At 41.7% G+C, this 14,203-nt stretch overlaps 2 protein-coding genes across 2 annotated transcripts in view; one reads left to right on the top strand and one right to left on the bottom strand.

Annotated features, from left to right (window-relative positions):
* cyp17a1 (cytochrome P450, family 17, subfamily A, polypeptide 1) overlaps window positions 1–1,020 on the bottom strand; it is a 17,131-nt gene extending 16,111 nt beyond the window's left edge. Inside the window, exons 1-2 of the mRNA XM_028603332.1 lie at window positions 684–1,020; window positions 441–579 (exon numbers count right to left, since the gene is read on the bottom strand). Of these exons, the coding sequence (XP_028459133.1) occupies window positions 441–579; window positions 684–998 (454 nt within the window). The 5' untranslated portion in view covers window positions 999–1,020. The remainder of the gene's footprint in view (window positions 1–440; window positions 580–683) is intronic.
* A 1,561-nt stretch (window positions 1,021–2,581) lies between these two features.
* borcs7 (BLOC-1 related complex subunit 7) lies at window positions 2,582–6,888 on the top strand. Its single transcript, XM_028603748.1, has 5 exons — window positions 2,582–2,765; window positions 5,574–5,636; window positions 6,271–6,314; window positions 6,426–6,446; window positions 6,569–6,888. Exons 1-5 carry the CDS (start codon window positions 2,634–2,636, stop codon window positions 6,618–6,620), a joined length of 312 nt encoding a protein of 103 aa, XP_028459549.1. The 5' UTR covers window positions 2,582–2,633; the 3' UTR covers window positions 6,621–6,888.
* Window positions 6,889–14,203: the final 7,315 nt, after the last annotated feature.

Here is a 14,203-nt window from a genome sequence, read left to right as displayed (position 1 = left end):
TATAGTCAATAAACCTAATGTATATGACATTTTACCTAATTTTTGAGTTATAAAAAAAAGCAGAAATTATGAATTATTTTGACTAATAGTTAAGATCAGAGGATGTTGAGTGAATCACAGACTGGTTCATGTCAAAGTTTAGTCAGGAGACTGTTCTAAAACCATTTAAACAGATTTTTTTTTTCAAATGATATGAAATTGAATAAAAAACCCAAACATCAATGGAACTAATCATTCATTTTACCTGTGAAGAATGATGCATGGGTCCCATACAACCTACATGCACACATCCAAGTTATTTCGGGGGCAATTTGGTTGCAAGAAACCCATATTTCTGATATTAAAAACTTTGAAAACGGGTCAAATTTGACCCGAGGACAACACAAGGGATAAGAAGAAGAAGAATCACGCTGGAGGAGTGTAGAGAGAACTGTACTCACTCATCTTCTCGATGGAGGCAGAGCCCTCCCCAAACATGCACAGGGCTCCATGGACTATCTTCCTGTGGAATCTCCAGGTAGCGCTGTAGTCTCCAAACGCAATGTCTTTCCCATCTCTGGTCAGCACGTCTGTGGTTACCTTCATCACACACAGGACGGGGATGGAAAAAGGGGGGGAAAAAAACATAAATGACAACTGCAAAGAAGAAGAAGATGAAGACAATGAAGAAGAGGTCTACTCACAGTTCTGGGTCTTCCTGCAAATATCTTTCCCTTCTTCAGCAGGATTTCTTTGGCGTGTGTGTGCTGGTTGATGACGATGACACAGTGGGAGCCCATCATCAGAGAGTACGTCTGTCCGTATTTCTTCTGCAGTTCTTTAAAAAGCACGTGAGGAGGGTGTGGGCTCCGCAGGCTCAGCAGACTGCCGATCAGGGGTAGCGCTGGGAGGCGGGGGGGCTCCTGGGGGCCACGAGCTGACATCTTGAGCTTCAGACGCAGCGCTAGCAAAGCCAGGCCCACGGCCAAAATCACACACAGACACAGAAACCAAGCCATAGCCACAGCAGAGGGCCCTGACAGGGGGTGTTTCAGCGGAGGCCAAGCATCACAGAGAGGAGCTCTGCAGGAAGGCGCTGAGCTGCTGCGGGGACCGCCTTTTATGCAGCTCCTTCAATGCCAAATCCTTGACTCGGAATTCTTCAGGCCGGGCCAACTTCAACAAGATAAGATGACACTTGATTCACTGAATCCTTGTAGAAAACCTCGACGACACATATCCACACATGGCCACTGTGACAGTGTAGTCAGCGGTGGTGGAAATCTGGAACTAAGTGCATTACTGTATTGAAGTACAATTTTGAGGTAGCCTTGAACTTTTGTATTTCAAAGGAAACTTCTAAGAACAAATGCTAAATATCACTGCATCACAACCAAATGAGTTGATTTATGGAACAGCTGCAGTGAAGAGATGAAATCATGTACAACAATGAGCAATTTTAAGAGACTATTTAAATTGAATATATTGAATGGATACGAAAAGGACTTGGTGGATAGTATTGTAGACCGACTGATGGTTTCTGGGCTTATATAGCCTACTACGTCTAGTTGGGATAGGTTATTCGGTTTGATATAGATAGACAGAAACAAAGAAGATAGATGGAAAAGATATTTTTTTTGTAAATGTGTGCGTGTATGCATGTAGGTATGCATCTGTGTCTATGTGTATGCATGTGTTTATGTGAGTGTAGGTAGATATACGATGTATGTGTACGTATAAATAAGAAGCATCAAATTGTTTTGTATTTAACTAAAGGATAAAAATAGAAAAAGGGGGTAGGTATTTTTTTGAACTTCTTCCCACTCCTTTTTGAACATGGCAATTTCTTATTTGAATCATTTATAATTGGAAGATTGTGCTGAGATGTACATGTCCTTATTTATCTGTTATTTTAATTGTATTATATATGTATGTATGTATGTATGTATGTATGTATATATTTATATATTTTTTTACACTGTTCTGGGTGCAGCTCATATGAACGCCTTACTATTGTGTAGTTTAATGTACACCAGCATCTCCAATTTTATAAACTGCTCATATGTTTCATGTGTAAAATGTTCATCTGCAATGTAAGCACAAACTAGGGCTGTCAGATAAATGTAAATGGCCTAGTTAGTGTACTGTATAATGTATACTTTTTAAAATATACCCCTGTTGGGGAAATGCAATTTAAATTTATTTAACTTGAAAATGTTAAGTGGCAGAAAATTGAATACTCAAGTATTTAGTTTAGTTTAGTTTAGTAGTTTATTTTGAACAAGCTGCTTAAAATACAACACAATAATATGATATACAATAATGCAACACCATGAGAGGGGCCATTTTGAGTAGCCTACTTTACTATACTGATAATACCTCTTTATTTGGAGCCTCCTTAAAAGTAAAATGTTACCAGTGCAGTATTTGGATTTGTACTTTATTGACTACAGGAGTCAGACTGTGACGGCTGAGAATGACCTTGTTAGATATGAATGCATGTGGAAATAAAATACGAAGGAAAGTCGATTCATTCGTTTTTAGTTTTGCAAGATTATGAATTTTAAAGTGATACAGTTGTTACCAGAATACTAGTGGGCGCGTTGCTGTGTATTTTGACCCTGCCCACGCACCATCGCTAACCAAAACAGAAAATGGCGTCAGCTGAGTCCCAGCCGCGGTTTGGTCAGTCTGTCAAAGGCTTACTATCCGATAAAGTGGGCTCCTGTAGCGGGGATGTGATCGCAATGACCCGTCAAGTGCTGAAGGGATCCCGAAGTCAGGAGGTATAACGATACGAGTGATTTAATCACAAGAAATCCGTCGCTGTAGCTTCATCTAAATGGGAACGAGCTAACCTAGCTAGCTAGCTAGCTAGAGAACAAACGGAAACGTCATTTTGTATTCAAAATAAAAGCATTGCCAGTAACGTTACGTTAACGTTATGTTAACGTTAAATCGACCATAATTGCCCCGGACTCCATCAATAGGGATTCAAAATTGACTTTCAGGTTTTATTTTGGTTAGCTTAAGACTGCTATTGCTTTTTAATGTAGCTAAACGTCTTCGATAAAAGCGTATAACGTGTGTTAGAAGTTATTAGAATGCAGTGGTGTAGCTAATGTAATTAAGTAGCCTACATTTATTCAAGTACTGGAGCTACTTTAGTACAAATTTCAGGTCTTTTCTTTTCATGCCACTTTCGACTTTTACTCTGCTACATTTCAGAGATAAATATTGTACTTTTTACTCCACTACATTAATCTGTTACAGCTTAAATTACTTTACAAATTAAGATTTTTCACACAAAACATGTAGTTTATAAAATATTTCTTTTTATTATAGATTAAACTACTCAACAATATAACGGCCTACAAGTCTAGCTGAAATGATTAGACCATAAACACCAGTTTCTGAAATGGGAGGCTTTTTCCTTTTGATATTTACATACTTTTACTAAAGTAACATTTTCAATGCAGGACTTTTACTTGTAACAGTGTATTTTCACAGTGTGGTATTTGTACTTTTACTTACGTTAAGGATCTGAACTAGGCCTGCATGATTGGAGGAAAAATATGATTTTCTTTTAGCTTAGAATTGATATCACGATTATCTGCCACAATTATTTTCTCACAAGGTGTAATGTTTATTGCACACATGAACCATGACAAAACAAAAAAAATTGAGTTACAGACTTATATTTTTTTTTGGTCACCTAGAGCACATTGCGCATCCCGACAAGCCTGTAAACACAGAGGCTTCAATGAATAAAGAAAATAAAGTACATACTGGCCATTTAAGTACAGTAGACTACCAGAAATAGGGACATATAACACACAGAACTAAATATGGCCCTGATACAGGCTCTATCTAAACTCCTCTTCTTTACATAATTAAAACATGTCAATTTCAAACACTTTCAATAAATTAATAAAAAAAAAAAAAATCAAAGTCATTTAAAAATTAAATTGCAAACAGGTTATGAATCAAGACCGCAATTTTATAATGATTTATTGTGCAGGCCTACTCTGAATGCTTCTTCCCCCTCTGTAAAAAAATTAAACATTAGTCTAATATTATATTTCCACTGACAAACCTAATAACATAATTTCTTCGTAGACGAAAGCCGCCTCGGTTAAACCTTTTGTTGCAACTATGCCTAATCGAGCTAAAACGATTAATGAGTGACGTTATTCGATAAATCGTTTGAAGAAGGAACTTGATTTTAGGAACTCGCTGCTGTTTCTTTGGCTTCTGTGATATTAAACTAAATATGTTGCCTATAAAAACAAGCAATTTGAAGACTTCACTTGGCCTTTTATTTGTGTTGTGAATATGTTCCATTCTGTAACAACTCTGAACAAAGCCTTGCTCATTTGTTGCAATACATTGTCATACATTAGTTTAATACATTGTCACTGTTTCCCTTCCTGTGAACCAGTCCTCCTTCTTATGGAGCCTCTTTCTTATCTTTCTACTCGCGTCATGAAAGTGAATGGAGCAATTGTAGGTCTAAATATTCCTGTGTGTATCATTCAACCTTTAGAACATTATGAACTGAACCCTGCTTCGTGCCTCATCCTCCCAGATTTTGTAACTTTCAGAATCAACTCACAGTAGTCGAGCCAGTAGATGATAGGATAGGAACCACAACAACAATAGTGATCAGATTTCTTTTTTTTATACTGTTTTCTGACATTTTACAGGCAAACGATTAATTCATAGCCTGGATACCAGCCGAAATTAGCCCCGCCCACAACATTTGAGGTCGGGAAGTTCGGTCTGGACTTGATCCGTTGTGGGGTAACTATGCTCCAACCAGAGCTGTTCGGACCAATCAAATTGTCAGGGCGGGCTTTATATGATGATGGACATGTGATCAACAGTAACGTAATCAACCACGTCACCAAAGAGCGCTTGGGTTGAATTTGTTTACAACAAAGATGGCTGCCATCGCGTCTGTTATAGAAGATATCGACAACGCATTCATTTTAAAAGAGGAACAGAGAACCGTGATCGAGGCGTTTGTCGATCGGAAAGATGTTTTTGCCGTCCTTCCTACGGGATTCGGCAAAAGTTATCAGCTGGCCCCATAGGTCTGGCTCAACATACGTCACATATTCCGTTGCTCTGATTGGTTGTAGGTCTAGCCAATTGAGTGCAGAGGCATTTCCTTTCCCGGTTCGGTTGAAACCCGCCCCACAATCCCAGCCCAATGGAGCAGCATCAGACTCCTATTCTGACTAGGATCTGAGTATAACCACATCAGGATAATTAATTCATGCATGCATGGGCACAGTATTCCAATTCCAGCTTTCCAATTCCAGCAAAAAGAAAATTAAATAAAAAATCGTTGTCTGTTCAATCCCCAGACGAATCTGGGTGGGGAAAGAAAGAACAGCGCTTGTCCCTCATTACCACCACTGAGGTGCCCTTGAGCAAGGCCCTAACCCAAAAAGGCTCCTGCTCGGTGGCCAGCACAATAGACTGTGGTTGTACTGGGCATGCATCGACGAAATCATTGACAGGTCGATTGGTAATACAAAGAATCAGTTGCAGCCCTAAATGCGTCTTGTTGTTGATGTCTTCTCCAGCTCCTTGGTCAAGCAGCACGAAATATGGTCATCCAGGAGGACGCCATCCTGCATTCTGAGGATGTAAGTATTAAAGTACAGAGATAGTGAATACACCTCTGATAATAGAACCAAGTACTGGAGACACTATTCACTGTTGATGAAGACAGCCGTACCACAAACTAAAGAGTTAAAGGACAATTCCAGCACTTAGTTCTCAATGCTTTGGTTTACATGTAGGGACCTTCATTAAGCTACTGTGGAAGTTTGTAGCTGTTTTGAGCCTTGTTAGTGGTGTAGAAATTGTGATTGACCATGTGCCCCGAAAGCTAGCATTAGCAGCTAACCACTGGTTCGCGGTAGCTTGTTTAAAGCTAGAGATGCATTCGATTAGCATGAAAACATGTCCCAGAGAATGTTTGACTCGGTACACCTATGTTATTAACCCCTAGGTTAATTTTGCGCCGAAATTGCCCTTTAAATGAACACCTCGCACTGAAAAGATTACATTCCATCATACGGGGCTTTCTGGTTTGTGCTTTTGACAGCTAAATGAAGTAGTACAAAGTTATCTTCTCTTGTATGCAATGGCGTAACTTCGGGTTCAACATGGATATATAACACGGATAACAACTCCCCTCCCCCCACCCCCCTGTAAATTACGCCTATGCTTGTATATACGATCCACAACCCAACATCATTATCATCTGTCTTCCAGAGTCTGAGAAAAATGTCCATTATCACCACACATTTACAGTACCAGTAAGTATCAATCAGCTGCTTGTGAGTACAAACATGTGAATCTTTTGCTCAAATTGGAAGTAAATATTGAAAGTGTCTGTTTGTCTGTCTGTCTGTCTGTCTGTCACGAAGGCAGGAGGCCATCCAGAAGAAGTAAGTCTAAACACTACACTCTGTTTATGCTTCAGTATAAAAAAGCTGACATCAGTGTCTCAACAGTAAGCCATAACACACACACTGATAATGTGCACTGACTCCCCCCCCCACCCCCCCAGCGTGGAGCACTCTAAAAACCTGCAGGACCAGCTGAGACACCTGCTAAAGTGAGGGAGCAGCAGAGGACGCACACCCACCCTCAGGGGGGACCCTGTGTCAACCAACAGGGGCTCAGCAGGAGGGTTCAATGTGGGATGATAATAATAATAATAATAATAACACACTGGTGGTCGGTGCAGCTGGGACAGGAAGGGATGTGCTGCTCTGTGCCTGGGCTTAAGAATCAATCCGCCATGCAAGGACCTTGGAAGTTCTTTTTTTTTATTGAGTTATGTTTGATTAATTGTATCACACTAATTTATTAAATCCCTTATCTGTATCATCTCGTCTCCTCGTAATGCTGCCCTGTGAATCAAGTCAAACGGCACATAACTGTAAGTGTGTGTGAGTGGTAAAATGCAGACCTGGAGAACAGGTGAAATCTAGAGAGAGCTTTTATCAAAGCATAACTTCTGTAATACATTTGTACGGTAGTCAGTCCAGCACTTTTTTTTTTCAGTGAGTGAAGAGATTAGCTCCTGGCCTTGTATAATTGATATGCAATTACAGTTTTTGTCTGTAATCTGAAAGCATAGGTCATATTCTCAGAACTCAAAACAGAACACACACACACACACACACAAACACAACTCTGTCTTCAAAACAATGTTGTCTTCTCAAAATAGAATGAATCATGAATACATTTCATATAAATGCCTTATCAGTGTTGTCTGTTTTTTATACCCAAATAATAAAAAAAAACATGTACTGTAATATAAACAAATGTGCTCCCCCACCCACCCCCTCAAAAAAAAAAAAAACTTTATACATCCCAACAAAAACAAAGTTGAAGTTGTACAGTATTCTACATAGAGTAAAAATAACAATAGGCTGTGGGTCTGGCCACAGCACCATATCAACACCGTATCTCCCTGGTAGAGCAACAGGGGACGTTTGGCCTAGCATGGTGAATCCAGCCCTGAAAGGTTTCTACAGCTCTATCTACACATGCATCTTCCATAGCTGGTAGAAGAGATATATAAATGTATGGGGGATGGCTGTCGTAGACGTTACGGTGAAGCTGGTCATGTGTGGTTGTAAGCTGCATCTCATCATCTTAACCCTTGTGTTGTCCTCGGGTCAAATCTGACCCATTTTTAAATCAGAATTGTGGGTTTCTTTGAACCAAATTGCCCCAAAAAAACATGAATGCGTGGCTGTACGTTGTATGGAAGCCATGTAACATTCTTGGCACGTAAAATTAATGATTACTTTCATTGAATTGTGGGTGTTTTTTTTTCAAATTTTATAGCATTTAAAATAAACTGTGATCCACTCAACATCCTCTGATCTTAACTATCAGTCAAAATAATCCACAATTTCAGTTTTTTTTAAACAAAAAAAATAGGTATTATGTCATGTAAATTATGTTTATTGGCCATGTATTTAAATTGCCTCCTCGAGTCCTCCACTTGCCTCCCTTCCTCGCGCCCTTTCCCTCCCACCGATGAAGCACGGGCGAGACGCAAGGAAATCACTGGAGGAGAGAGGCAACGAGTAAATGTGTTTTAGAGGGATGAGACGTCCTTTCCTCTGGAGCATCGCATGAATACGTCAGCTGTTTGAGCTCCTCGATGATCCCTCCTCGATGCTCGCTCTGAGACGGCCTTCACAGAGGACCCACGTGTTAAAGTGTATTCAGTCGGGTGGAGAGGACGGCTAGGTGGTGGTATTTTTAGAGGTTCCTATCCTAATTCTAAGCCGAGGAAGGCATTTTGAATGGCATAGTGTGTTGCATGTGAACAGGAGCTGTTATTTTTGGAAGATTGCATCAAATATAGAGGACTGTGTGTAGTGTTTAATTAGAACTGCAGTGTAAAGCAGGAAATGTGCTTGTATTTGGGCAGAATTGGTTCAGGGGGTTGGTACAGGACAGGTGGTGTCTCTCAAGTGTCAGCATTAGCGTGTAAACAATAGAGAAAAAACTTTATTACCCACGACATTTCACATTTACAATACATACTGATCTTTGTTACATCACATTTCAAGCAGCTGGAACTTTCATCCAAAGTGAGTGCATTCAACCATGAAGGTACAAACTCTGAACAGCAAGAATCACACAGAAAGACACTAGCCAAACTACAAAGAGCCACATGTAAGTGCAATTTAGTTGTTCTGTGTGTATGTGCAGTAGTCCAGAAACAGTATTCTGACTTTATTTGTTCTGAGGTTACCAGTAGGGGTGGTACGGTTCATGAAAAAACATCCAAACCGCTCGGTTCTCTTGTCTCGGTTCTCTTGTCTCGGTTCTCTTGTCTCGGTTTGGAGCGTGTGTGCGTTGCACGGTTCATCAGTACACTGTTAACCTCTTACTGCCGTAGCGCCCACTTTCGACACCCATGTTAAAACACTTACTGGAAATGACGAGGGGGATGAGCGTGACGAACGCAACACGTGGCAGCTGATTGGACGAACGCGTCACGTGGGTCTTGCTGCTCCCGCATTTCAAAACAGACTCTAATGGCGTCTCGTTCTGAATGCGATCTCGTATTTTACGATAATAGTTCACCGAAACGTGTTTCTGAAAACATTTTAAACAAGAAATTTACGAAAAAAAACGAGTTTTTTGATCGACAAAGGTCAGTTTAAAAGATTTTTGTCCGATTTTGAGAGGCGCCGAGCTGACCGCTCATCAAGTGGAGCGTGGCGTGCTGCTGCAGGCCACGTCACATTACGTCCCGTGCAGAAATGCCAAGTGGGAGAGATAAGGAAGGCTGCCCGGAGTTGGAGGATGCGCCAGCGTCATGTATGGTCTGGTGTGTGGGAACATTTTGGATTTTATGTTACCTCTGATGATAGTGGAAATAAAACAATAGACAGAACTGCCACTGTGGGCATGTATTGTGCAACATGCATTCAATATGCTAATTTTAGTATATATCATATGCTGAAGTATATTTGAGTGTTAAAGATTAAAAGGAAAAAATAACAAGAACCAAAAACCATGACCCTAAAACCGTGTTGTGCCTGAACGCGTTCATTGAACGATAGTTGTCAGTGTTGTCAAACATTGCTTGGACTGACCGGTGCGGCTTTTGTAGGTTTTGAGGAGACAGGATTAATAAGATGAAATGCTGAATTGGGGAAAGGACACAGGCCTTGTGAGTACAGAGCTGCAGCAGGTGTTACTCAAATGTACTACACTTACAACTCTCGTTTCATTTGTGTTTAAATGATGCATTAAAAGGCAATCTTCTGTACTGCTGCGTTAACATTTACAATTTCCATTTTGTGACAGCTTTGATTTCAACTGTTAATATGACATAAACAAAGACATGTAAGCGGTGTGCCTCCCAAAAATGAAACTGAAGGCCCTGCCCACAGAGCAACAAATATCTAGTTATTGTAATTCAAGATTGAGAAAGACTAAACTATCGTGGTGCGTGTGTCACGCTCCAGACTCCACAGTCTCACAGCAGCCCAGGGAACACGAAATGAAAAGTTGTGGAAGGTCTTTATTAAAAGAATATTCCTTTGATTGGCTGCATCGTCGGCGCAGAGCCACGATAAGGAGCAAAGGAACTAACTTATCAGCAGCCTGAAGGCCAACAGCTGCTTGACCCTGACGGTGTCCCTGAGGCCACGCTGCCGAGTCCCGTTACCAGGATGTTGAGAGTTTGCTGCGGATGAGCTGGACATGCTGGCCTTCACTATAGTCAGCAGAATCCATGTATGTAAGGTAGTTTTAGAATTCTACAGATTCATTATAAGGATGCTGTGTTTCTGAGAGGCGATACACATGCGAGAGAAACACTATATGCACCAGCAGTGGAACCTTTCAGTCACTTCACATTTCTGGTGTAAAGGAAAGACATTTGAAATAGCTGCATGAAGGGACAATTATTGTAAGCTTAAAAGGACCATGCCAGCTGTTCCTTTACCATATTTGATTTTGCATACTACATACTTTAAAAGGGTAACTACCGTTTTTTTCAACCCTATTTCCCTATGTTTTTGTGTCTCAGGTCCAGGATTAAGCGAGATCTCTACAGTAGGCAGGTGAAACAAGTTACATTGTAAGTTAATAGGCCAATTGTCCAGCTTGTATTTACCTTCACAGAAGTGCTCGTTTTGCCGCTGACAGGCTCAGATTAATATTCTAAGTGTCTGACAACAGCCCTTTACCCCAAGTGAAGGAGTTCAAGTACCTTGGGGTATTGTTCGCGAGTGAGGGCACGATGGAGCGGGAGATATGGTCCGAGAATCGGCACACTCCCTTTATCGCACAGTTGTTGACGAAAAGAGAGCTGAACCAGAAGGCAAAGCTCTCGATCTACCGGTCAGTTTTCGTTCCTACCCTCACCTATGGTCATGAAGGCCGACGGATGACTGAGCTTCTCACCCGATCTCCAAGGGTGGCTGGCGTCTCCCTTAGAGATCGGGTGAGACGCTCAGCTCGGAGTAGAGCCGCTGCTCCTTTGTGTCTAAAGGAGCCAGTTGAGGTGGTTCGGGTGGTTCAGGATGCCCCCTAGGGGCCTCCCTAGGGAGGTGTTCCAGGCAGGTCCAGCTGGGAGGAGGCCTCGGGGAAGACCCAGGACTAGGTGGAGGGACTATTGCTGCGTTCCGTTCCAATTTTTAGCCCGTAAGTTACGACTTCAAGTCACGACTTGGTAGCGTTCCAGGGTTCAGGTTAGGCTACCTAACGTTGACGTTAGCAAGCGCTAGCTGATACTAGCGATTTCTAGTCTGCGATGTATTTTGGGCTTCATTTAATAAACATAACCTGTATCATATCTGTATTGTTTTGATTACAATGTGCAGAATTACTTTACGTTGCCTATTTATGTCTGTTTATTTCTATTTCTCACCGTTAATCTTAACCGGCGTCTGTACAGCATCAACAGGGGTCGCCATTGTTGTTTATGTGTGTGTGACGTCAAAAACTGTAACTGGGAGCACAACCATCTGGTACCAGTTCACGGGGAGTAAGTTACGGGTTTGACTGCCGTTCCAGGACACTTTAACGGGTAGAAGGTTGTGAAAAAAACGCGTTACGGGTTGACTGGAACGCAGCATTAATCTCCACCCTGGCCTGGGAACGCCTCGGGATCCCCCAGTCAGAGCTGGTTTATGTGGCTCGGGGAAAGGGAAGCTTGGGGTCCCCTTCTGGAGCTGCTGCCCCCGCGACCCGACCCCGAATAAGCGTATGACGATGGATGGATGGATGGATGGAACTGTAACAGACATTTGGGAATATGAAGTTCAGAATTCGTCACTCGAGTTTCTGCGTGGGAAAGTCGCCAGACTACACCATTTTACTGTAGAATCCTAGCCCTACTGACAAACAGAGAGAGTTGTGTGGAGCTGATAGTCTTAACTAACTTTGTGTCGACTTATTTGGCAATGGCTTGAATGTAACGGACGCTCATTAATATCAAAAAGTTACGCACTAAAGCTTTAAGGTGCCTTGCATGCCTCTCCCTACACACTTTTAAAGTTCTTGTTTTAGTGCATCACAGTGCAGCTGATGCATCCCTCACTCATCACGTGTCATATTTCAGTATGTAATAATAATGTGTGTGTATGTCTATGCTCACACTGTATCCGTTATCCTTGTACCCAGCTGATCTCTCTTGATCTCAATGAGACTACCTGCTAAAATGGATGATTGACTGATTCACCACTAAAAAGCATGCACAAACACTTGAAATCTTCCAAACCCTTCACCTAACGTGTGACCTGTATCACTGAGATGGCTCCTCGCCTTCAGCCCATATCCTCTACCCCCCCTCCCCCTGCCTCAGGCACAGATCTGACCCTGTCAGGAGGGTTGAAGTCCATTTCCATCTCCCCTTCATTAACCTCGAGTCTAAATGATGTTCTTCAGCTAGGACAGTACGTTGTCTCATCAGAGCCCCGAGGTCTGGGAGGATACAGGTCCAGGGACAGGGGCTCATCATGGAACACCTCGCATCTTCTGCCTCTCACAAATCTTTTCACCTCAGGACTTCAAGAAGTCGGGCTCATAGTTAGGTCTCAAACAGATACTACAAGCATTTTTTTTTTTTAACAACTTCTTCAAAGATTTGCTGATGCTGATCCCAGCATCATGGTTCCCAAACAAATGTTTGTTCATAGTTTTCTGCAGGTTTCAACAAGTCAAATTTAAGACTTTTTAAGACCCTTTAAGACCATCATGCTTGAATTTAAGACCCATATCACAACAACTATGCCCTAAATTCAGTTTTTTTCAAGCCAAGTATCGCTAAACTTGCACTCCACATATAGCTGAAGAGTTTTATGTTGTGCAAGGTTGGTCTCATTTGTAGTCGTAATAGAACTTTTTCACAGCAGACATTTTGACTTGTTATAGTAGGAAAAGCACAGCTGAAATTGATAACCTTAACGATGGCTCAATTCCATCAAGTTTCCCAGTAAGCTATTTCAGTGAGTCAGCATGCACAATACCAGGACCTCTCCTAAGTGGAATGCAGCCATCAGTAATGGTTTTGAATACACCTGTGCTTTTCTTACTATGACATGTCAACATGCCTGCCGTGAAAAAGGTCTATACAGCAGAATTATAAATGGACTAGCGACTGAAAAATCTACAACACCACGGAAAAAAATTTGCATTACAGGTAGCGTTGCATGGACGTAGGAAAATTAAGACCCGTTTATAATTAATTAAGACCTGGAACCAAATTCTTCAAGGAAATTAAGACTTTTTTCAGACTTTTTAAGACCCTGCGGAAAACCTGTTGTTATTGTGACTGCAATATAAAAGAGGATAAATTAGAGAGTCACAAAAAGTGAGCAGACAAGAAAAGCTCTGGTTAGATGTTTGGTTTTAAGTTTGAGAAAGAACAGGACCTGTGATGGCAGATACGTAGCCGTTCTGTGTGATGCGACTGAGCCGATAACAGAACACACAGCGGTACCAAGTTGTGGAAGTTGGTGACACACGAGAGACCAGCAGGCCTGTTAGTTAGTGGCAGCTTTGGGCTGGAAGAAATCCTGTCCGCAATAATTACTCACAGATGTAAAGGGTAGAAATAATATAGGAATTATGAGTACATTTGACCCTAAAAAATCCAAACTTGGCTACAATGTACAGTATTGAGTACTGTAACGGTGTCTTTACAGGTCTCCCTAAAAAATCCCTCAGACAGCTGCAGCTGATTCAGAAGCTGCTGCTCCAGTCCTCACTAAGACCAAGAAAGTGGATCACATCACTCCAGTTCTGAAGTCTCTACACTGGCTTCCAGTGCCTCAAAGAATTGATTTCAAAATACTTTTGCTGGTTTATAAATCACTAAACGGTTTATAATACATTTCTGATCTGCTACTACACTATGACCCACCCAGACCTCTCTGGGATAGGTCTGCTTGCTGTGCCCAGAGTCCAAACTAAACATTACATTACATGTCATTTACCTGACGCTAGAGGTAACACACCTCTGGAGCAACTAGGGATGAAGTGTCTTGCTCAGGGACACATTGGTTGATGTATCACAGTGGGAATTGAACCCAGGTCTCCCACACCAAAGGCATGTGTCATATCCACTGCGCCATCACCACCCCAACAGGGGGAAGCAGCGTTCAGTTTTTAATGCTCCACATATCGAACAAACTCCCAGAAAACTGCAGCTCCG

Source organism: Perca flavescens, chromosome 17, assembly GCF_004354835.1.
Source record: "Perca flavescens isolate YP-PL-M2 chromosome 17, PFLA_1.0, whole genome shotgun sequence".
In the NCBI taxonomy this organism is placed as follows: domain Eukaryota; kingdom Metazoa; phylum Chordata; class Actinopteri; order Perciformes; family Percidae; genus Perca; species Perca flavescens.
The sequence above is the reverse complement of the archived record's forward strand: the minus strand, read 5'-3'. Positions and strand labels throughout refer to the sequence as shown.

Coding starts and splice junctions, on each gene's coding strand:
- borcs7 (XM_028603748.1), top strand. CDS start 2,634: ATGGCGTCAGCTGAGTCCCAGCCGCGGTTTGGTCAGTCTGTCAAAGGC. Junction 5,637..6,270: donor CCATCCTGCATTCTGAGGAT/GTAAGTATTAAA, acceptor TCTGTCTTCCAG/AGTCTGAGAAAAATGTCCAT. Junction 6,315..6,425: donor ACCACACATTTACAGTACCA/GTAAGTATCAAT, acceptor TCTGTCACGAAG/GCAGGAGGCCATCCAGAAGA.